We start from the raw sequence: 24863 nt of genomic DNA on the forward strand, positions 1-24863 counted from the left end.
AAGAGGCAGCTACGTCTTCCACATTTTTAAAATTTGGACCAGACACATTAATTAAACTCCCCAATGTTACAATCTTAGATTTGATGCACGCACCATTTAGTAGACCACAAGTATCCAAAATATCCAGACGGGCACCATATATTATGGGTTCTTCCAGTAGCCAAAAAAGAGAATCTGTGCTCTCAGTCCTTTTCAATTTAAAAAGGTCCCATATTCTAAACAGATTTTTGTAAAAAACAGGAAGTCTTGATGTACTGAGTTTTTTGGATCCACCAGGAATAAGTGTTTGTCCAGACAGAGTTCATCAACAGATTTAAGAATAGTGCAGGCCACTGATTTCCAAGCCAAAGTTTCTGAGCTGGTAAGGAAGCGTTGTATAAATTGTAGTCGAAAAGCCGCAGTCCTACTTTGTATATGAACAAGTCCTTGGCCTCCTTCTTCTTTTTTCAGATACAAAATGTTGTGTGGTATCCAGTGTAATTTGTCCCAAAAGAAATCTAATAGAACAGACTGAATTTTCCCAAGTAAGCTAGCTGGTGGATCAATGCAAGCCATCCGGTGCCACAAAGAGGAAGCCACCAAATTGTTGATGACTAAAGTGCGTCCCCTGTAGGATAAATTTGGTACAAGCCATTTCCATTTTTCAAGTCGGCTCTTTAGTTTTTCGACTGTTCCTATCCAATTTTTTGGGCTGCTACTTCGTTACCTAAGAATACTCCCAAATACTTCAGACCATTTCTTGTCCAGTGCAAACCATCTGGAAGATTTGGTACTCCATTTTTCCATTGACCGATCAAAACTGCCTCGCTTTTGTTCCAGTTAATCCTTGCAGAAGAAATTAGGCTAAAATCTTTTAATGTCGTCAAAAGTAAGTCTATATCATTTTGCTTATTTGTCATTATAATAACATCGTCTGCATATGCAGACAGACATAAAGAAGTTTTAAAATTGGGTAAAAACACCCCTTCTAAAACTCTCCTTAAAAACACTTAAAAGCGGTTCTATTGCAAGAGTGTATAATAGCCCTGACAAAGAACAACCCTGTCTTACCCCACCGACACACTTTAAAAGGAGCACATAAGCCACCATTAATCTTCAGTAGACTCTCAATATCACAGTATAAGACTTTAATATAAGCTAAAAATTTAGAATTAAAACCAAAAGCTTGGAGAGTCTTCCATAAATAATTGTGTTCTACGCGGTCAAAAGCTTTTTCTTGATCTAAAGAAATCAATCCTAAGTCAAGACCAAACATATTAGAAACATCAAACATATCTCTAATTAAATGAATATTATCAAAAATTGACCTCTTAGGTACACAATATGACTGGTCAGGATGGATAATTTCAGCTAAAACTTTTCCCAAACGGGTAGCTAGTGTTTTGGACAACAGTTTATAATCGCAACACAACAGAGATACAGGTCTCCAGTTTTTATATCGCTCAATATTCCCTTTTTAGGCAAAAGGGTCAAAACCGCTCTTCTGCAACTCAAAGGCAAAAGTCCTTTGGCTAAACTATCATTGAGAACAATTAGCAAATCTTCTCCAATGATTGACCAAAGAGATTTGTAAAATTCAACAGGGATTCCATCTAAACCAGGAACTTTGCCATTCTCCATGCCCTGTAGAGCTTTAGATAATTCTTCTAAGCCAATAGGCTTTGTAAGTGCCATATTTGCTCTTTCTGACACTTTAGGTAATTTTTCAAAGAAAAACTGTTCTATATCTTTCTCTTCTTTATATTCAGATTTATAAAGATTTTCATAAAAACTGACTGCTCTTTCTCTTATTTCTGTTGAACCTGATAATAAAGATCCAGACTCAGAGAGCAGTGAATGAATAAAACGTTTCTGTCCATTTTTTTTTCTAAGCTGAAAAAATATTTTGATGGAATATCCATCTGTTCTATGGTCTTAAAACGCGATCTAACTAAAGCACCCTGTGCTTTCATCTCTTGTAGGTCAGACAGAGCGGTTTTCTTTAGAAAAAGAGAATCAATAAAAGCTTTATTTCCACCTAGTTGTGCCATATCTTGAAGTTTCAGAATTTCAGTTTCCAGATTTCTCATAGACTTAGCTGTCTCCCTTGTGATATTTTGAGTGTACTGTTGACAAAAAAGTTTGATTTGGACCTTGCCAAAATCCCACCAACTCTGCAAAGAGGAAAAAGAATCTTTTTATTTTTAAAACTTTCCCAAAAAAAGCAAAAGCCTCTTTAAAAGAAGCATCATTTAAAAGAGTGGTGTTAAAATGCCAATATGCACTCCTTGGTGACACAGAATTTAAAAAACACTGCAAATAACTACACTGTGGTCGGAAAAACCAACTGGATTTATTATACAACTCTTAAAAACACTGTGATGATGTTTGAAACTGTAAAATCTGTCCAATCTCGCTAAAGACAATAAATTATCATGGGCGTGAGCCCACGTATATTGTCTTGAAGTCCCATTTAAATTTCTCCAGACATCACATAGGTCATTCTTTTCAATTATCTCACAAAGTCAGCTTACGGGAAGGCATGTGTGGTTCTATGTGGTTGCGATCGATATTTTGTTCAACACAATTAAAATCACCACCAAGGAAAAGATATTCTTCATTACTACATTTATCTAGTGTTGAGCATAAAACATCCATAAAAGCCACTCTTTCTAAAGGTAAAGTGGGGGCATACACACAAATAAAAACCAGAACATATTTTTCAAAAATGGTTTGAATTTTCAAGAGTCTCCCTTTCACGATTTCTTCTATTTTAAAAGAACATGGAGTAAAATTTTTCACGAACAAGATGGTAACTCCACCACTACGTGAAGTTTTATGACTTAAAAAAATACAACCATTCCATTCTTTTGTCCAGTCTGTAGCGTTTTTATCATCACTGTGTGTTTCTTGTAAAAAAGAACATCAAGTTTTTCTGTTTCATTGTTTCAGTACACCTGCATTCTTTTAACTTCATCCCTGGCTCCGTTTACATTTAAGGATGCAATACGGATATCTGCCATGAGTAAAGAAAAAATGAAACAAAACAATAAAAACCAAACAGAAAACCACAACCAGTGAAGATAAAATAATTATACCACTTTGTCATCATTATTGTTCAGTTGATTTTGGATTTTTGCCATAATTTTTTTCAGTCGATATACTTCTGTATCCAGAAAGTAACCCTCACTCATTAAACTCCTAGTGCTTACCACAAACCGTTTCAGGTCTGGGAAGAAATCAACAATCTGTACACCTCTCTGATTTTTTGTCAATTTTAGAAACATCTTAATTTCATCAGCACTATAGTCATCACATTTCCATTCACTCTGTGAAAAACTTGAAACACTGGAGTCAGAAAACTCACTTTCACTGTCAACATTGTCTGTGTCATTCTTTTGTTCTTTTCTTGCTTGTTTTGAATTTTCCTTTCTGTCTTTCTTTTTTCTTTTAACAGGAGTTTTGAAGACATCGTGATCCATGTCTACCTCACACAAATGTACATTGTCTGATAAAGGTTCTATATCAGATAAGCAGTTCAGCGAACTTTTTTGTGTGTCTATTGGTTTTTCTATGACAGTGGATTTTTCAAGCAAGGTCACATTCATTTGATCATCAGCCGTATCATTATTTTCTTTGATCTCAACCATATTTTGAGCGGTTTCAACAATCCGTTCACAAGGCACTGTGTTTATTGTGTGCTTGGCAGACTGTACTGGATTCAAAAGTACTGACACAGAAGAACCAGTAACACACTCTTCTTGCACTGTCTTCTCATCGACTTGTTTCGCGTGTGTACTCTCGTTTTCGGGACAGGCGCGAGCCAAATGTCCGTTTCTTCCACAGCCGAAACATTTTAATGTGTCAGTAGATACATAGACAGTATAATCAAAATTATCAGATCTGACTTTCAGATTTAAATTCAGGTCTGTTCTATTTTCACTCAGGATCATATAAGTGAATCTCCTGAACGACACCACATGTTTGATCAAGTCCGATTTACTCCCGATCGTGATCTTTTTCACTGGAGCAACCAACTTCCCAAACCGTGACAGTTCTTTAGTCAAAGCCTCGTCTTTGATAAAAGGTGGGACATTTGACAAAATTACTTTCTTAGCAGGGGTTGAAAGAGGAAGCACAGGTGTAAAAAGGCCATGAATCACAACTCCTCTTTCTACAATAACATTTGCATTCTCCACAGTGTTTAAAAACAAACAACTGCGTTGCTCATCCTTGATGCTGCAAGAATGCTCTTGTGCCCAACGATCTCACCGATGGCCAAGATACAATCTTCCACACTTGCAGCGGCCACCACTTTAACCCCATGGCGCCGCGTTAGTGAACCGAGTGAATCAACACTTTGGGCTGCCATGCCCCTGGTGATACACCGGTACACCCGTGAAACAATATATAGTTTTATCTACTCAATGCAGATTAAAGGTTTTTTTTTTTTAGAAAATAGCAAAGTTCAAGTAAGGAAAAGCCACAGCGGGCAGAAAAACACTCGAACTCACCGCACACTCTCCACGCTCACTCAGCAACCGCTCACGCATGCGCACGACACACACAGAGAGAGAGAGAGAGAGAGAGAGAGCAAATTGCATACTTTATGCAATTTGTTGTTTCCATTTTAAAAATAAAAAAATAAAAAATAAAAATAAATAAATAGGTATGAATACATTTTAGCCTTACTCCTAAAATAAAATGTTTGCACATTTAAAATAACTTTATACCGTTCTTAATTTATATAATATCATATATAATATACTTTATTTATGCATATATATTGTTACATTTTTAGAATGAAAGATTACTTAATTTAATAATATTTTTTCTGCTAAAAGAATAAACATTTGCTTTTGTAGAATAAAATTATTTAATTGTTTTGTACATTTTTGATCAGTGCATTAATACTTAATGATTAGTGCTGAAATATTTCATAATTAAAAAAATACTTAATTAAATAATTTTTACCCTTACTCGTAAAAGATACATTTATTTAATTTTTTTGCATTTTCAGAATAACATTTATTTATTTATTTACTGACTTTTTAATAATAAATATTAACACACACACACACAAACAGTCGAACACACACAAACAGACGCAGACACATACACACACACACAAACAATCGAACACACACAAACAAACGCAGACACATACACACGCACACACAAACAGACGCACACACACACAAACAGACGCAGACACATACACACACACACACAAATAGACGCACACACACACAAACAGACGCACACACACACAAACAGACGCACACACACACACACACAAACAGATGCACACACACACACACACACAAACAGACGCACACACACACAAACAGACGCACACACACACACAAACAGACACACACACACACACACACACACAAACAGATGCACACACACACACACACACACACACACACACACACCTGGAGCAGTTCCCGCAGTCCTGCAGTATGTTGAATGAGTTGGTGTTGTTGGTGAAGTAAAACTGACTGTTAACCGTCACACAACTGCTGCTGCTTCCTTTACTGTCAGAAAAAATCTCTGCAAACACATCTACAAAACACACAGACATCAGATCCTGACCTTTGACCCTTTACACCAACAATGGCACTGAATCTACAAACCAAACACATCTGAAACATGTCGGATATTGGATAAGATCTATGAAATATGCACAAGATGTAGAAAATATAAAACTTAGCAATCATAGAAACACAGACCTGCAGTGAACCAGCTGCTGTAGATGAGTCCATACAAGAACTGCTGCAGAACAGACCTGAGAGAGAACACTTTGAATTTAGCACACATAAATAACATTATAGAGAGAAGACATATGACAAATGTTGCACTGAAATAATTAATGTCTCACCACGCCGCTGCTGACGTCCACCACGCCAGACTGACAAAATCAGTAATGGAAGGCTGAAATACACAAAATATAGAGAGAAAACGACTTTAACCCCGAATATTTCATCACTGTATCCAAATCAAACCTCACGTCTGGATTGAATGAATCAGTTCTTTCTCACCACGTAGAATGGTCTGTGTGCGGCTCCCGTGTGGCTGCTGGCCGTCGGTTCACATGCAGTCTGGTACTGAAAGGTCTGATGACGAGCGTAGATTGAGTTGTTATAGAGGGCGAACATTAGATACGGGTCCACCTCGCCGAAGAACAGACCCACCTGACACAGACAGACACTTTCAACACTTGATTCTCGTCTTCATTTTATTTCCTCTAAAAGGAATCGAATGTGAAAATGCTTTAACTACAAAAGATATTGAGATCAATCATGACCATTCATCGGATTAATCGCAATTAATCGCATATCAATATTGGTCGAGAAAGGACCAGAATAAAAATTATTCAATATTTAATGAATAAAGCATTGATTAAAAATCATAAAAAATTGGTTCTAGAAGGCAACGTATTATTTAGTATTATTTGCAGTTGAATATGTAAATCTGTCTGGAATCGTTTGATAAAAGTTGAGTCATAAACACAGAGTTTTGGTCACTGTGTCATGTTTAACATAATTTGAAACTTATGGGGGTCTGGGTATTTCCGCGAGAATTAACGCTGACTATCACCGCTGGAGTCGTGAGTTTGAATCCAGGGTGTGCTGAGTGACTCCATTCAGGTCTCCTTAGCAACCAAATTGGGCCGGTTGCTAGGGAGGGTAGAGTCACATGGGGTAACCAAATTGGGCCAGTTGCTAGGGAGGGTAGAGTCACATGGGGTAACCTCCTCGTGGTGGTGATTAGTGGTTCTCTCAATGGAGCGTGTGGTGAGTTGTGTGTGGATCGTGGAGAGTAGCATGAGTCTCCACATGCTGTGAGTCTCCGCGGTGTCATTCACAACGAGTCACGTGATAAGATGCGCGGATTGACGGTCTCAGAAGCGCCGACAACTGAGACTCGTCCTCTGCCACCCAGATTGAGGCGAGTAACTGCGCCACCACGAGGACCTACTAAGTAGTGAGAATTGGGCGTTCCAACATTGGGGAGAAAAGGGGATAAAACGTAAGTGTGGTTGCCATTGTTGCCTGTGAAGCTGGAGTTGCGTTTACTGCCCCCTGCTGAAAACACAAAAGTGCTACTTCGAGCTTGATACTTCGAGTGTTTACCTTCTTCCAGTGATCTCTCTGATTGGACATCACCAGAAATCCACCGTCATCAATCAGATAACAGAGTAAATCCTGCAACAAACACACCTCATCATCATCATCATCATCATCAGCATCATCAGCACTAATCGACGTGTTGAATAACATGTTTGTTGCGTGTGTCGAGTTCTGTGTGTGCATGTTTTCTTACGTCGCTGTTCACTTCACAGTCCATCTCGCAGGATCTCGACGGTCCACACTGCACACAAACATCTCATCACAACGACAAATAGTGTAGAGTATTCTCATTTCCAGAAGCTACTGTTAGAAATCAGTGTTGTACCTTCTGTGAGGCCTGTCTGCTGTCCGAGACGTTACTGGCGAGGATCTTGAACTTGTCGACCCACGCTCTAAATCCAGTTTAACACCAACAACTGACCACAGACACAGAAACACAAGATAAACAGCATGAAACAGAGAGAACGTCCCGACCAAAAGCAGAACACAGAAGGACAGAACCGGACTACCGTACGCTGAATTGATCTGTCTGTAGAGTCAGTAACTTAAAAAACACAAAGATGTGTATTTTTATATCTGGAGAAAAATGCACCTGTGTTTCAGGAAGGAAACACACACACACACACACACACACACACACACACACACACACATGTTGTGTTTCCATGTTTTATGGGGACTTTCCATAGACATAATGGTTTTTATACTGTACAAACTTTATATTCTATCCCCTAAACCTAACCCTACCCCTAAACCTAACCCTCACAGAAAACTCTCTGCATTTTTACATTTTCAAAAAACATAATTTAGTATGATTTATAAGCTGTTTTCCTCATGGGGACCGACAAAATGTCCCCACAAGGTCAAAAATTTCGGGTTTTACTATCCTTATGGGGACATTTGGTCCCCACAAAGTGATAAATACACACACACACACAGACACACACACACACACACACACACACACACTCTCTCTCACACACACACACACACACACACACACACACACTCTCTCACTCACACACACACACACACACACACACACTCTCTCTCACACACACACACACACACACCTGCAGGTTTCATGGTTTTTCCTCCGATTGTGACCTCAACAGCGGTTGTGACGAGAATTCCCACCGTACCGTTTTCAGAGATCAACAGATCATCCATTGCTTGATGAGAAAATCAAAGATCAGCTGAACGTTATTTACTCTTTGAACAGGTGAATATCACACAAACATGTCTGCATTTCTTTTGATGACTTATTTGAATTAAGTGCAGTCTATAATGAGCCTAATTTACATACAAAAGGACGTTTTATGCTGAAAAGGTTGACAATAGCTGGTTTTCCATCCATGTGTTTTTATGCAAATTTTGGGATATCACACAAAACAAAATGCACATAAAAAAAACCTGATATTTTTTATGCTTTTTATTGCAAACGCTTCATAATTACATTAGCACGTGTGATTTATGATAATGACGAGGACTCACAGGTGCGTGTCGGCGCTCTGAACATGTAACCCTTGTTATCCAGACTGCGACGATAGAAGTTTGAATTCAGAGGCTCGGGGTCTTCATCCCATGATTCAGCAGCCCTGAAACACACAACAGAACGATCTACATCATCACAACACAATACACTTCACATTTGATGAAAATGTCCTTTCAATGCACAAGAGGGCAATCCCTAACACACACTGATTGGATTAGATATTTGATTAAGTTATTTAAACATATTTCTTCTTCTAAAAACACAATGTCTTGCTGTACTATTTGCTGTCTTTTAATATCGCCATTATCGTCATGATGCATCGCTTCCGCCTCATCTTTGTTATTGTGATCAAAACTACTGTTGGTCTTGATTTTAATGAGTAATTTCATAGACAACAATAACACTGTCGACTGCAGCTGTCACTCACATATTGGGGTAAACACGTGTGACGCCTCCATTGGTGGATGCAAACAGCGCCAGGAACCCATACCTGCAGACGTTACATTCATCCAATCAACAGCTGAACCTGTAATATTCATCTATAAACTGCGCTCAGATGCGCCTGATCTTACGTGTTCAGGTCTTTATTCTGCCAGACCCGTGTGGCGAGCAGCCAGAGGATCCCAGAGTCCAGAATCAGATTATGAATCAGACCCTGATCACCTGAGTCAAACACAAACATTCAATCACAAGCTTTTCACAATCATGGATATAGATGTTTCATGTGGACAATAGTTTTCAATAAAATAATCCTTACATTTCAGATGATGAGATGATATAAAATGTTATTATGCTTGTTATCAGCGCTGTAATATTTCATTATCAAATATTACTTCTTTGCCACTGTAATATTTCATTAATATGCAATATTTTGTTATCTTTGCTGAAATATTATCAAATGTTGATATCAGTATTGATATTTAATCATCTGTGCTGTAAAATTTACTGATAATTTCTGTAATATTTAATGATCAATGCTGAAATATTTCATAATTAAATATGTCACTATAAATGCTGAAATTGCTTGTTACCAGCACTGATATTTAATGAGCAGTTCTGTAATATTTATTGATCAGTGCTGAATATTTAATTATCAATGCTGTAATATGTAATGATCAGTGCGTTAATATTTAATGAGCAGTTCTGTAATATTTAATGAGCAGTTCAGTAATATTTAATTATCAATGCTGAAATATTTAATGATCAGTGCTGCAGTATGTAATGATCAGTGCTTTAATATTTAATGAGCAGTTCAGTAATATTTAATTATCAATGCTGTAATATTTAACGATCAGTGCTGCAGTATTTAATGATCAGTGCTTTAATATTTCATTATAATCAATTAAATATTTCAGTATAAATGCTGCAATACTTTGTTACCAGTGTTAATATTAAATGATCTGTGCTGCAATATTTAATGAGCGGTCATGTAATATTTAATAATTAGTGCTATAATATAAAATGATCAATAATGTCATATATAAATGAATACTGTCATATTTAACAATCTGCTGTAATATGTAATTCATTTGTAATGTATTGTGTTCCTCAGGTCTGCAGGTGACCGTTACTCACAGTCTTCAGATTCAGGTGTGATCTCCACCATCAGAGACAGAAAATCAGCCAGAAACTGTGTGTTATTCTCCGCCAACTGCAGACGCTTGCAGTATTCCCTACAGACACAGAGACAGACCACACGTATATTTACAGTAAAACACTCATGATAACTACAACATTTAGAAAATGATGTTTGTTTACGTGTGTACCTGGGAGCTAGAAACACATGACCCGCAGACACAAAAGAGTTTGGCAGCAGAGACTGTAGATCTGTGACCAGAGAACAAGAAATTAAGGAGAAGATGTGCTAAATGTGTCCATCTGTTCTTCTCCTCACAGACATGAAATCGTCCTTGTGTATTTAATAAACACTCACACTGCAGTTGTAGCATGACATCACTGAGATCAGCCTGGATGTAATATTCACAGTATGGCGGCAGTACCAGTCCCAGACTTTAGGGGGCACACATGAGATATATGACAGTAAAAACATCAAACTGTGAGTTTAGCATGTTACACGTCAAATGTTATGATCTGATCGGCTCAAGTCATACCTGTAATCTGTGTTGTTAATGGGAGTCCATGCATACATCCGCACGACTTCATCAATGTAGCGCTGCAAGAAGTTGTGAGATTTATATAGTGTGCAAGATTAGGATAAGTGAATCCCAAATCATTGATGGACAAGTGCAGGGAAGTCATTTGGAAGCAGACAATATTTGGCATGTTTAACAGAATTTCAACAACGGCATCAGTTATTTTTGGGGCTTAGTATAAATGTAGATCTTGTAATCTGTAATCTGCCATTTTTAGAAAGTCATGTCCTACATATCAGACATGTCCTAGTTTCATATGACACTTTAAGAGCACGCACGCAGGCACACACGCACGTGCACGCACACACACACACACACACACACACACACACACACACACAGTTACCTCGTCCATTGATTTAACAAGAGTTTTGATGGTCATTTCCCCCGATCTGCCATCGATCATTTGCCGTCGAATCTGTCAGGTAAAAAGTGTTGAGATGTTAAAGTATAGTCCCTGGGCTTCTGCTGGATTAAGATAAATTATTTGTTTCAGATTAAGACAAATTATATCAGCCGCCCCTGAAAACAGCTGCAAGCTTCATATTTCACAGGATAAATAAAGTCAGTGATGTCGCCCACATTCAAAGAATGATTCATGTATCACAAACACAGAAAGTGAACATGAGAGTTCAGAGGAGGCGAAACACAACTTGTTAGTTTTTAAAACACAATTAACCATATAAGGTCCAAGACCTTCCCAGGCATTTGTGATTGTGAGTGTGTTTGTACCTCTTGTTTACTGCTGTCTTCTACTTCTGCGTCCAGGAAGTCCAGAGTTACTGGTTCAGGCAGATCCTCGTCCTACAGAGAGAAAAAATATTGAAAAAAAACCTACAATGCATTAGACTGGAACATTCCTTTATGTTGTCAGTTAAAGCAGTTTAAATCAGCTGTCTGAATGTGTGTGTATCGTTCTCACACCTGAGGCTGCAGGTTTGGATGCAGCAGCACGTATCCATTGGGGTCAATGGCAAAGATGTAGCCGTTAGGACCCAGCTACACACACACACACACACACACACACAGAGAGAGAGAGACAGTGATTATGTTTTCTTTTTCTAATAGTTAAATTGGTAAAACACTGCTGTGAAAATGAGACTTCACCTTGAATTGTGGTGCGAGACTCTTCAGCTCGTCCAGCTGAACATCAACCCCCATCACACCGAGAATCAGCTGATTCTGAACACACAAACAGAGCAGATGTTATTGATCTGTTATATCCATCTGATGTGATGATCCATCATTGATCGTGTGTTACCTGAGAGTTTCCATCGACCGTGAGATTAAAAACAGGTATCGTACCAGTCACCACCAGACCAAGACCCTGAGAGTCAAACACAACACACACACACACACACACACACACACACTCATCTTACACACTTTTCATCCTTCAGTTTGAAAAGAATCTCTTGTAATATTGACTAATATTCATAGATAGAGAAAATGCCTCTCACCAGAGCATCCTGATAGACGTTCGTCCACTGAACCTGTTTCGCACTCCTGCCCGCCAGAACCATCGGCCGACCCAACACGTCCAGATATTCCTGTCAAACACACACACACAATTACCATCAATGTAACGCAGTATTTCATCTTTCATTTAATACCTCATTTAATTGGCCTTTCCTACTCGTGGCATTTGTAACCACCACAGCAGCCAAATGGGGGCTCTGGACAGGTGCGAGGGGCTGGTAACCTCTCCACCTTTTCAATTAACTACCACAAAACTACGATGCCAAGAACTTATTAAGCTTGTGCCGGAGACACCGGGGGGACAGGCATCTATGATGTCTCCTGGCCAAACCCCATTTAACGGAGCCAGGAGACTGAATACATACCCTCTGGGCTCCTCCAGAAACAACAAAAAACACATTGGATGGGCACGTGGAATGTTAGAATGCTCACTGCGGAGGAGAGGCTGCCACTCCTCTATCGGGAGCTGGACCGGTACTGCCTGGATATCTGTGGTATTCAGGAGGTCCGGTGGACCGGTTCTGGCTCCTGCCAACATGAGGGGTGGTCAGACCTCTACTCGGGGCAGGAGACTGCCAAACAACAGGAAGTGGCTCTTATTCTGAACAAAAGAATGAAGGGGGTGTGGGAGCATGGTGGTGAGGTGTGGGAAGCTGTAAGCCCCAGGATACTTTGGGTTCGACTTCCCATCAACCAGAGTCGAGGAGTGGTGGTCGTGGTTACTTATGCACCCACTGAAGACGAACATCCATGGAGGGATGCAGGCAAGACAGATGCGTCAGATCTCCTGTCACAGGTGCTAGCTAAAGTGGCCCCTCGGGATAGAGTCATCTTGTTGCGTGATTTCAATGCCCGAGGTGGTCAGGATGCTAGCACCTGTTCTGGAGTGATTGGAAGAAATGGGCCAGATCAGCTCAATAATAACAGCAGGGGGCTACTAGATTTTTGTGCAGCGCATGGGCTTGTATTTACCAACATGCTGTTCCAGTGCATCCACACCACATAATGGATGCATGCCGGGTCCAAGCAAGAACATTTGCTGGAATACATAGTGAAGGAACATCAGCTGCGGGCACATGTCCTTCACACCAGATCTGACCACTGACCATCGACTTGTCATCTGTAAGATGCACCTGCCATTCTTCCACTCCAGTAATGGTGTACACCCAGGTCCCCATTCAAACCCTTAGTGGCATGGTCTCAGCTAGCTGTAGAAAGATTTCATCATCAGAATTTCATCATCGCCTGCGACTGGGTTTGGCATCGTCCCCCAATCCTACAGATGTTGAGGGGAAATGGGTGAGGTTTAGGACTGTGGCTCATACAGCTGCAATGGCTGCTTTGGGGTACACGATCCAGACCTCCCAAAGACCCTGGCTGACAGAGGAGGTGTTAAAGCTGGCTGAGAAAAAGCAACAGGCTCACTTTCATCAGCTACAGCATCCCACGTCGGAGAATGAGGAAACTTACCGCAGACTTCACTCTGAGGTTCGGAGAGCCGTGAGGCGCTGCAAGGATAGGTGGTGGTCGAGGGTCGCTGAGGAGATGGAGATCACAAATTGCTCTTAATAACATAAAAAAGTAACCTGCAGTGCCACACCTATTACCATCATTAGGGGAAAGAACGGTCATCCAATCTTCAACCCCCAGGAACAGGTATGCAGATTTGCTGAGCATTTCTGTGAGGTCCTGGGGGAGGGAAAATCCCTCAGCCAGGAAAATAACGTGGGACAAAGTGGGGATGAACCTGCCGAGGCTGCGGTGCCTCAAATATTGTAGGAAGAAGTCACCCCCTGTGGGTGGTTGGCTGAGGTCTTAAAGAAGGGGGACCACACAGACTGTAACAACTACAGGGGAAGCTAACTCCCCAGTGTGCCAGGAAAGGTCCTGGCAAGGATTATTAAAAATAGGCTCACTAGGCATGCTTAGGAGAGGCTTGTGGAGCCCCAATGCAGTTTCAGGAATGGGCAGTCCTGCACAGATGCCAGAAAAACCAGGAATTCCAAAAAAACCTACATCTCTGCTTTATTGACCTGGTCAAGGCCTATGATACCATCAGTGAGCTCCTTCGGCAGGAAAGGCTGCATTGGCTAGGCCATGTAGCCGCATGCCCAGGCAACGCATGCCTAAACAGCTTTTGTTCAGCTGAATTGAGGGGGCTAAACGGGCGCAGCACGGGCTGGAGAGGAGATAGAGTGATGTGGTACAGGAGGATGTGGAGCTGAGTGGACTTGCCGCTGACTGGTACCAACGGTGTCAAGATCGGCCTCTGTGGAGGAGGCTCGTGAAGGATGCTACTGGGCAGTTGGAAGTATTCGCCCTCCAACAACAACAGAGGGCGGAGGAGAGACGCTCACAACAACGAGCGGAGCACCGGATGGCTAAAGCTCAGTAAGTTTGCACAGTAGGGGGGCACAGGTGGTCCATCAGCCAGTCGTCTCAGTCAGTCAACCCATGGCATCTGGGCTTGCCCCATGACCTCCTGCCAGCGGGCTTTCGACCACTTCACGTGGCCTCAAGGTGCACATAGCCTGGCACAAGAGTCGTGGTGATGTCACCACCACTTAGTGGTGAATGGTGGTTGTTGTTGTTGTTATGTGTGTGTGTTTAAGTTTGTGTGTATGTGTGTGTGTTTGTTTGTGAGAGAGTGAGAGTATGTGTATATGTGTGTTTATGTTTGTGTGTATGTGTGTGTTTGTGAGAGAGTGAGAGTGTGTATATGTGTGTGTGTGTGTTTATGTTTGTGTGTGTGAATGTCTGTCTGTGTATGTTTGCGTGACTCACCTGGGTGTTGATCCGTATCGCACAGATGGAGCGGATCTCATAATAGTATCCTGCCGAGAGAGACAGACAGACACACAGAGAGAGAGAGACATTAAGTGAATTGTCACATATAATGACAGTATTATTTAAACACTGTATAAATTCACTCGATCATCACAGTTTGAGCTTGTTTATCACTCATATATTTAAAGCTAGCCGCATTTTAAAAGGAACAATCCCGCCGTGTAATTTTACCCTTATTAGCACATGCGATCCACTGCAGAGGAGTGACATCATAATTGTGCTGCCCCACAGAGAACGTGAAGACACGGACCTGCAGAGAGACACATCCAACAATTACTGCAGGAAATTACACAGTAAAGCAGCTGTTCCACTGGAGACACGGATAATTACTGTATTAGGAACAAAGACTTCCAGAGACATTGGACTGGAGAACACGAGAGCCGGCAGACACTGAATACTGATTATAGATCATATGTAGTGTTGCAGCAATGACTTTCCACTTATTTGTGATTACTTGATAGATCTAATTATTGTTCAATTATCATCTGATGGCAGTTATTTGATCAACCATGATTATTTGAGATGACCGCGACTTCATATATTGCAATAATTATTTTTAATCGATTTTAGCACATTTAGGCAAATCTAGAAATGTTTTCTGCGTTTTTTTTCTGGTGTTATTGGGCTTATGGGTTTAATCAAAGAACTTTAAAATCGTGTTTTAAACTGAAGAAATTAGGACATAAATATTTTACTATTGCATAATATTAAATAATATTATAATATAATGCAAGGATTAAGGTGGTTGATATAATGCATATATTTAGTGTCATTGATTATATAAAACATTATGTGTTAAAATATTCATGCAATTAATAACGCCACCTGGCAAATTCCATAATAAAGATATGGAAATAAATCAAACAATATATTGAATTATATAGCCACTTTATTCTCTGGTGGTTGCTATGCAGTTGTTCGGATGCTCTAAGTGGTTGCTAGGTAGTTGCTTAGGTGTTGTAGGTGGTCGCTTGGTGATTGCTAGGCAGTTGCTTGGGTGCTCTGAGTGGTTTCTAGAGCATTGCTTGGTAGTTTTTAGGGTGTTCTGGGTGGTCGCTCATAGTTGCTATGCAGTTGCTAGGGTGCTCTGGGTGGTGGCTAGGCAGTTGCTAGGGTGTTCTGGGTGGTTGCTAGGTGTTCTTGTATGGCTAGAGTTGTTAGGGTACTCTGAGTGGTTGCTAGGCAGTTGCTAGGGTGTTGCAGGTGGTCGCTTGTTGATTGCTATGCAATTGCTAGGTAGTTTTTAGGGTGTTCTGGGTGGTCACTCAGGTTTGTTAGGCAGTTGCAAGGGTACTCTGGGTGGTTGCTAGGAAGTTGTTAGGGTATTCAGGGTGGTTGCTAGGCAGTTGCTAGGGTATTGTAGGTGGTCGATTGGTGATTGCAAGGCAGTTGCTAGGGTGCTCTGATTGGTTGCTAGGTAGTTGTAATCCATCCATCATGTCTATTCTAATAAAGGTGTTAGATGACGTTATACTGCTGGTGTGTTTCTGACCGTTTTATTGGGCCAGTTGTACTGCTCAAAGATGTCCTGAGCTCGGTCTTCTCCTCCATCAGTAAACAACATGATTATTTTATTACAGTTCGCTCGAGGTACATTCGTCTTCTGGGAAAGAGAGAAAAAGACAATTATAACTGTGAGAATGCTAGTTACAGCTAGTTACATTGTTGTGATGTGTTTCGACTCACGTTGAGCAGCTGGTTGAAGGCGAAATGAAAGCCGGATTTATAATCTGTTGTTCCTTTGGCTTGCATCTGCTGAATGGCTTCTTTAAAGATCTTCTTGTTGCGAACGTTTGCCTGAACCAGATGCCGAAAACATGGCACCACCGCCTCCGCCTTCTCATTAAACTGACGGAGAAAGAAACAGATGATATACATTTCAATTAGAAGTTATAATGACACTCGTTATCTATAATCCAAAACACATGCTGCGATCAGTGACTGCGGTGCAGCACAACTGACCCTGGCGACGTTGACGTAATCATCGTCAGAAAGCGTGTCGAGCATCTCGGCGACTGGCGCTTTGATCAGTTTGAGAGTGAGACCGCTAACACTGCCACTCCTGTGAGGAGAAACACGTTATGACTGTAATAAAACACACAAAAATATATTTGAAAACAATCACAGACACTCACACGTCCACGAGGATGACCATGTCTTTGGGTGACGATGCTCCTTGAATATACCTGAGAAAAACAGCGACACAAGCCTCAGTTTCAAGATCAAAGTGTTCACACGTGAATCTGAGCCTTTGTTAAGTCACTCCTGTAAAACATGCATTGACCAATCACAGCCTGGAAAGATATTTCCTGTTGCCCACATATAGAGAATCAATGAACACTCTAGAAAAGTTCAGAGAAAAGAGAGGAAGTTGTTTACCAGGGTCTCCGTCGTACATCGTACAGGTCAATCTTATCTGGCGCTCTCCATGGAGCCGCTACAGGAAAACATGTTTTTAAATCAAGTGTTACATAATGTGAAGCTGTTTCAGCATTGATGTTTACTGTTTTATTTCAAATCAATACTCTTATCTTGTTGTTTGCATTCATCAAGTTTCAAATAAAAAGAGAAAATAATGACATTAGATAAAGTGCCTTCCATTTGTACAGGATTTAAATCAGTGAACTACCCCAAAATACTATAACTGTAGCTATAACCATGTGCTTATTTAACAAATCATTTGTTAGCAGCGCTAACAGTGCTTCTGGACAGTGATGATGTACGGCTTCTCCTTTACATAGTAAAGTCTTAGCTTGTATACATTAACTGTATACATAACAGGATTTTGAATACAGTGGTATATGTCAGGTGACAGGTTACCTGGGTAATATCTCGTGACTCCCGTGGCGCTCCCAAACGCTTGCCAGAGGAGCGACGGGTCGTCTCTACTGTTCTCCATAAAAACTCTCTCTAATGCCTGAGTCCAGTTGAGCTCGTTCAGAATCACTGGAGCTACACATCAGAGACACACATGAAATCTCTGATATTGTGCTGTAATAACTGATGTAATAACATTAGTCTGGTGTCTCACCTCCTTTATAGATGTCCGTTGGGATCTGTACCGCCGTGTGAGAGTAATTCACATGGTTTTTAAAGTTTGAGTCGTAAACAAAATCCAACTTCAGCGACATTTGAGAATCAATGTCTTCACCGTCCTGTCGTGAGCAAACATTACACATAATCACAAATATTCAAATACACACACAAACATTTAATATAACGCCATCATTTTAGCTTGAGTCTGAACTTCAAAATCATTGTCATGTTCATTTATTTTACACACATAGGAAACATTACAGATTGAACAAGATTATTTTTTCATATTTTATTAAATGAGTGAGAAATATGTAGATTCAGACGTTTTTTACTTTAATGTTTTAGTTACCAGTATCCAAACAGAAATGTCGTATGAAAGTGAATTTCCAGTAAACACAAAAGGAAAGCATCATTTAATAATGTAATAGATTGGGGCCCTTCATTAAATGGGCCACATTTTTAATATAAAACCTACAATAATTATGAGATATGTTTGGCAGAACAAATCTGATCAAAATCTCTATGATTTGTAACATTCATCTAATAAACGTTTTTAATGTATGCAATAAAGTGATCCATTATTGACTCACATAGTCCATCTCTGCTTTAGAGTTATAATATTCAATATTCTCCTCCTGAAATAAACACACAGAAACACACAAATACAAAAATAAGATCCTTAAAATTAATCATAATAAATTTAATTACCCAAAAATAGAGGTAGACCAATATATCGTTTTTTAATTACCGATTAATCGCGTTGCGTTTTGAAACTATCGATTAGCGGCAAAAAACGGAACAGATCTTTTTATTTGCTATATTTCAATCATTCATCTTTGACAATGTATATATATATATATATATATCTTTTTTATTTTCTCCCCAATCTGGAACGCCCAATTCCCAATGCGCTCTAAGTCCTCGTGGTGGCGTAGTGACTCGCCTCGATCCGGGTGACGGAGGACGAATCTCAGTTGCCTCCGCGTCTGAGACGTCAATCCGCACATCTTATCACGTAACTTGTTGAGCGCGTTACCATGGAGACGTAGCACGTGTGGAGGCTTCACGCTATTCTCCACGACATCCACGCACAACTCACCACACGCCCCACCGAGAGCGAGAACCACATTATAGCACCCACGAGGAGGTTAACCCATGTGACTCTACCCTCCCTAGCGACCGGGCAAATTTGGTTGCTAAGGAGACCTGCCTGGAGTCACTCAGCACGCTCTGGATTCAAACTCATGACTCCAGGAGAGATAGTCAGCGAATCCATATTCATCCTCGCTTCAATGCATATTTTGTTTTTTTGATTAGATAATCCAGTGTTAAATGCTAAATTGAAGCGATGCAAAGAAAAAATGTGACCTTATTCTTCATTTAACCTCATCTGTTGAAATATATATATATATACAACACAAATGTATTAAATAGCCTTCTTGACTATAGAGCACTATAGAGCCAAGTCTCAGTCATTCAAAATAAGAGAGTGTTTTGGCCTTTTTTTATGGTTGAAATTTGCATAAAATCTTTTTAATAAAATGTTATTTGATTTTGGTCGAACAATAAACTGCATGAGTGATTTATTATTTTATTTTGGGCTGCAAAGAAAGACAAAGTTTTTTTTTATTTCTTCTTCCGATTAATCGGTTTTCAACCACCTTAGTTATCGGTATCGGCCAAATCTACAATCGGTCGACCTGTAACCGGAAAACAACATTCAAACATCATCCACGCAATGAAAACATCTCATTTAATAAGTAATTCACTTTTATAAATGTCTTTTCACAGTGTGTCCCAAACATTAAACTAACGAGCTGAAAATAACATTAATATAACATAAATAACAACATTATGATTTAGATTAAACGAGTGACGTCACATCTGATAAACTGACCTTGAGTCCATCCTGCCAGTGATGATCTTTCTGCAGACGCTCCGCTTCACTCGCCAGTTTCTAATGGAAAACAAACCATCAACGTTCATGATAAACCAACAGTGTGTGTGTGTGTGTGTGTGTGTGTGTGTGTGTGTGTTTTACCTCAAGAGCTTTGCGTTTCTTGGCCAGCAGTCTCTCGATGTCTGTTGCGACATTCTCTACGATGTCTCGTGGGTTATTTCTGACCACACTGAACTGTCTTCTCTTCTCATTGTAGATCTACAACAACAACAAAACACACTGAAATTCAACAAACATCAGACCTGCATACTAAAGTCTGTAAAACAGAACAGTGCACTTCCTCTCAGCATTGACACACTAAAAATAGCCTCAGATTTCAGAGTTCCCTTCATGTTTTAACGAGTGTTTCTGCTGTACTCCAGCGGTTTGACAGAAGACGCGCCTCATTAACCTGCATTAACTGCAGAACAACATGGATCATTACTGCAACATCACAAACACACACTCACTCACAGTTTCTACAGTATCATTACAATCTCTGTGACAGATTTCACATGTTTGACACACACACACACACACACACACACACACACAGTCTTACCCCTTTGAGTTGTTGAGCTCCGCTGATGTGCTGCAGGACTCTGTCAATCTCCTGTTCAATGCGTCGAGCCCAGTGCATGATCCTACACACACACACACACACACACACACACACACACACACACACACACACACACACACACACACACACACACACACACACAGTCTTACCCCTTTGAGTTGTTGAGCTCCGCTGATGTGCTGCAGGACTCTGTCAATCTCCTGTTCAATGCGTCGAGCCCAGTGCATGATCCTACACACACACACACACACACACACACACACACACACACACACACACACACACACACACACACACACACACACACATTAAACTCAGACTGTGATGTATATTTCACTAATTACAGTTTAATAACATTTTACTGCATTACTGTCACAATTACACACCATAAACACACAAAATCAATCAGTGTTATCATGAAACATCAGCGGATATCAAACCCTGCATGAGGTCTCAAATCATTCAAATTTTGACGAACTGGTCCTTTAAATTGGTTAATTTTATAATTAATAAATTTTAGTCCATTTTAATTGGACTAAAATGGCGAATTAATTTTAATTGTCAAAAATAAAAATTTCGCTGACGATAATGTGCAAACTGACGAAACGTGTCATACTGTAACAGACAACATTTTAATGAAATATTTAATCAAGCAACAATGTAAATTTTTACAGTTTTTTGTTTAGTTATTATTATTTCATTTATTTTTGTAACGAAAATTTCATTTAAATTTGTTAATTTTATCATTCATTAATTTTGGAATTATCTTGAATAAAATTGTGAATACTTTTAATAGCCAAAAATAATTTTGTTGACTGATAATCTGCAAAATAACCAAATCGTTCAAAAATTATTTTTACGTTTTAGTCATTATTTATTCATTGATTGTACTTTCAATTTCTTAATTTTATAATTCATTCATGTCAGTCAAATAATTGTAGTTGTAAAAAATATCAATATCACGTCCCCAGTAAGGTCTCCTTAGCAACCAAATTGGCCCGGTTGCTAGGGAGGGTAGAGTCACATGGGGTAACCTCCTCGTGGTCACTATAATGTTGATCTCGCTCTCGGTGTGGCGTGTGGTGAGTTGTGTGTGGAGGCAGCAGATAATAGTGTAAAGCCTCCACATGCGCTACATCTCCGTGGTAACGCACTCAACAAGTCACGTGATAAGATGCCCGTAATCACTACACCACCACGAGGACTTAGAGCGCTTTGGGAATTGGCCGTTCCAGATTGGTGATAAAAAAAAACACAAACCAAAAAAACCTTTAATTATCAACATGACGTTTGTTTTCATCTTGTCTTCATTATAGTCAACAAACATTTTCATCATTCATTTTATTGACAGGATAAAAACTGACACTGAGTTTCAATGTGACTTTTGCAGTTCTTTGTGTTTACTGGATCATTTAAAAATAGATTTAAACGATTGAACTGTTTAGTGTATAGATGTCTCCAAACATCCGAGATCTGATTGTAGTTAAATGGTGAAGTGCTCAGAGAACAACGTCTGGCCAATGAAATATATAAACCACAACATCTAGAGAAACATCTTTCACTTCATAACTTTCTGTTACAGAAACCGTGTGTGCGGTTCAACCCGGCAGTCTGTTTCCACGACAACAGATCTGTATGTGACTGCAGCTCCATTATATTATATAAGTTCAGGATGTTTAACAGGTGTAACCTGAAGCTAATTCAATCTTACAGGATCACGAGAGGATCATAATTAATCATTCATGTTGAGCATTTAATAATCACTCAAATGGTTAATTATGTTGTTGACATCTAATGGATGATTTGAGATGCATGAAATGTCAGTGACCGTATCAGTGTTGTGCATTCGCATTTCCTACAATTATTTCATCTGATTTGGCTGATTTTGGAAGCAGATGATATCAGTAACAGATAAACCTGCTGTCAAAAGTACTAAAAAGTGTCCGTCTACTGTACACTAATGTGAGGACTGATGTCATTTGAATGGGGTTTTTTGGGAGTAATTATCAGGTATTAACAGCAAAACTGTCTATAATGGGACATTTTGAAAAAGGGGTTTAAACAGCATGTTTAGCAGCATGTGTTACACAATATGTGGAGGTGAGATTGTATCAGGGTGTGTGTGTGTGTGTGTGTGTGTCAGAGTGATTCAGGCGATCTGATACACTCTCAACATCTAATCTGAGCATGCCCAGAGTCTCACACACACACACCGCTGACATCTTCCCTGCAGCCCATTACCTGACACACACACTCTCTGGAGAGAGAAAGGGAGAGAGATACATTGAAATAAGGGTCGCTTTGACCTATATTCTCTTTCACACACACATCAGTATTAAACTACAGACAGATACTGTAGATCCTTTACTATCACATGCCAGATGAATATTAGTGATGGCCTGGATTTTGAAACCTCACATGAAACGTTATGGAAATGAGTTTTACTTATGTGTAAATTGGTGTAATGCTGTAGAAATTAAAGCTTGTTCTCTTTTGTAAATTTCACCCATTATCGCTTCTGTTTGTTTAGAAATGTCAAAGTTTCTTACATGTAATGCCGTAGAAATACTTTATTTTACATGTAATGCACCGGAAATGTTTCTTGCTGTTGTGGAAATCAGTGTTCCCCTTCTGTCACTCACTCAACATTGTGTCGATGTAGTGACACTAAGGGTCGCCCTTGGGAGCACCAAACACCTCTGATCTTTGAGAAAAGGCCAATGGGAACTGGAGAGTGGAATTTGCATGCCACTCCTCCGGACATACGGGTATAAAAAGAGCTGGTATGCAACCACTAATTTAGATATTTTCTTTGGAGCCGAGCGGTTGTGTTTCATGGAGCTGAATTCCTCCGCAAATCCATTCACCTCTACAAAAGCTGTTAGATTTATGGCACATTACAGCGGCTTCTCAATCCTCTTGCACCAGCTAAGTTCAGAGAATGCCCCTGGTTGCTTCAGCAGCCTAAAAGAGTACATTCTTCCTCTAAAAGAGTATATTTCTCTTCTAGAAGAGTGGTATGGAGAGCACCTTTTTAAAGCACTTAAAAGGGAAATACCCCACGGACCTACCATTCCCCAGCATGATCGTTTGCCCCAGCGAGTTCTGCAATGGGACCACCGGCTTGTCTCAGGTCGAGTTTGCGATCTCATTTGAGGCTTGCGAAGCGGATGAGCTTTCGATTTTCAGCATCAGAGAGTGGGCTGGTTCAGTCTGACATCATGCTTGCCCAGGCGGCTGCGAGTGTCAAGCTGGAGTGGATCCCTCCACCCTGCCCTGAAACCTTGCAGCTTTATGATTGGTTCCTGGGCCCAGAGCGCTGCTCACGGCCATTCTCAACGTATCTCGACGAGTGGCTGATTCTAGCTCACTCATGGGACTTGTTGTGTGCGCACAGGGACCTGGTGCTCAGGCACCTCAGCCGGCTGGGGCTTCAGGTCAACTGGGAAAAGAGCAAGCTCTCCCGGTTCAGAGCATCTCTTTCGCGGCTCAGTTAGACTCAGTCTCAATGATGGCGCTGCCTTGCGAGTGAGCAAGCACACGCAGTCAGAACTGTCTGAGAGCATTCAGACAGAAAATGTCAGTCCCAGTGAAATTTTTTCAGAGGCTCCTGGTGCATATGGCATCCTCAGCGGCGGTCACACTGCTCAGGTTGATGCATTCAGCACTGGCTTCAGATTCGAGTCCCGAGATGGGTATGGCACCACGGCGCACATTGCGTGCTCTTCACGCCGGTCTGCCGCCGTCTGTTCAGCCCTTGAACTGACCTGGCATTTCTACGGGCAGGGGTTCACTTAGAGCAGGTCTCCAGGCACGTCGTGGTTACGATGGACACCTTCAAGCGTGGCTGAGGTGCCGTGTGCAATGGGCACGCAGCCACCAGTCCTTGGACTGGTCCGCGACTGCGTTGGTTGATGTCAGTATTGCTCACCCTGTGGAGACTTTTGCCACTGATCCAGAGCAAGCACGTGTTTGACGGCATGTGCTCTCGTTGAATGTCGCAACTCGCCCGCCATCTCCTCCTCTGGAGTCAGCAGCGACTCAAGTCGGTGTGAGCCACTCATGTCCCAGGCAACCTCAACAGCACAGCAGACATGCTGTTGTGGCAGGTTACGCACAGGGGAGAGTGAAGACTCCACCCCTAGGTGGTCTAGCTGATTTGGAGTTGATTCGGTCAAGCACAGGTGGACTTGTTCGCTTCCCAGGAATCCTC

At 40.6% G+C, this 24863-nt stretch overlaps 3 protein-coding genes across 3 annotated transcripts in view; 1 reads left to right on the top strand and 2 right to left on the bottom strand.

Annotated features, from left to right (window-relative positions):
- The window catches only part of LOC127639803 (hepatocyte cell adhesion molecule-like), a 328338-nt gene that overhangs the window by 182134 nt on the left and 121341 nt on the right, over positions 1 to 24863 (top strand). The window lies entirely within an intron of this gene.
- Positions 1 to 24863, bottom strand: part of LOC127639806 (SLAM family member 9-like) — a 156041-nt gene that overhangs the window by 106817 nt on the left and 24361 nt on the right. The gene's annotated exons all lie outside the window — the stretch shown is intronic.
- LOC127639816 (voltage-dependent calcium channel subunit alpha-2/delta-2-like) overlaps positions 1 to 24863 on the bottom strand; it is a 29784-nt gene that overhangs the window by 2835 nt on the left and 2086 nt on the right. Inside the window, 35 exon segments of the mRNA XM_052122068.1 lie at positions 5421 to 5550; positions 5718 to 5773; positions 5867 to 5919; positions 6027 to 6179; positions 7122 to 7193; positions 7312 to 7359; positions 7444 to 7508; positions 7511 to 7534; positions 8192 to 8290; positions 8613 to 8716; positions 9041 to 9103; positions 9186 to 9276; positions 10189 to 10286; positions 10380 to 10440; positions 10547 to 10623; positions 10725 to 10786; positions 11113 to 11184; positions 11499 to 11570; positions 11691 to 11765; positions 11874 to 11948; positions 12028 to 12093; positions 12227 to 12316; positions 15030 to 15079; positions 15264 to 15342; positions 16585 to 16695; positions 16779 to 16940; positions 17055 to 17154; positions 17228 to 17278; positions 17472 to 17529; positions 17913 to 18044; positions 18124 to 18247; positions 18719 to 18763; positions 20026 to 20085; positions 20170 to 20286; positions 20630 to 20711. Of these exon segments, the coding sequence (XP_051978028.1) occupies positions 5421 to 5550; positions 5718 to 5773; positions 5867 to 5919; positions 6027 to 6179; positions 7122 to 7193; positions 7312 to 7359; positions 7444 to 7508; positions 7511 to 7534; positions 8192 to 8290; positions 8613 to 8716; positions 9041 to 9103; positions 9186 to 9276; positions 10189 to 10286; positions 10380 to 10440; positions 10547 to 10623; positions 10725 to 10786; positions 11113 to 11184; positions 11499 to 11570; positions 11691 to 11765; positions 11874 to 11948; positions 12028 to 12093; positions 12227 to 12316; positions 15030 to 15079; positions 15264 to 15342; positions 16585 to 16695; positions 16779 to 16940; positions 17055 to 17154; positions 17228 to 17278; positions 17472 to 17529; positions 17913 to 18044; positions 18124 to 18247; positions 18719 to 18763; positions 20026 to 20085; positions 20170 to 20286; positions 20630 to 20711 (2877 nt within the window).

Source organism: Xyrauchen texanus, chromosome 48 (assembly GCF_025860055.1).
Source record: "Xyrauchen texanus isolate HMW12.3.18 chromosome 48, RBS_HiC_50CHRs, whole genome shotgun sequence".
Classification (NCBI taxonomy): Eukaryota; Metazoa; Chordata; class Actinopteri; order Cypriniformes; family Catostomidae; genus Xyrauchen; species Xyrauchen texanus.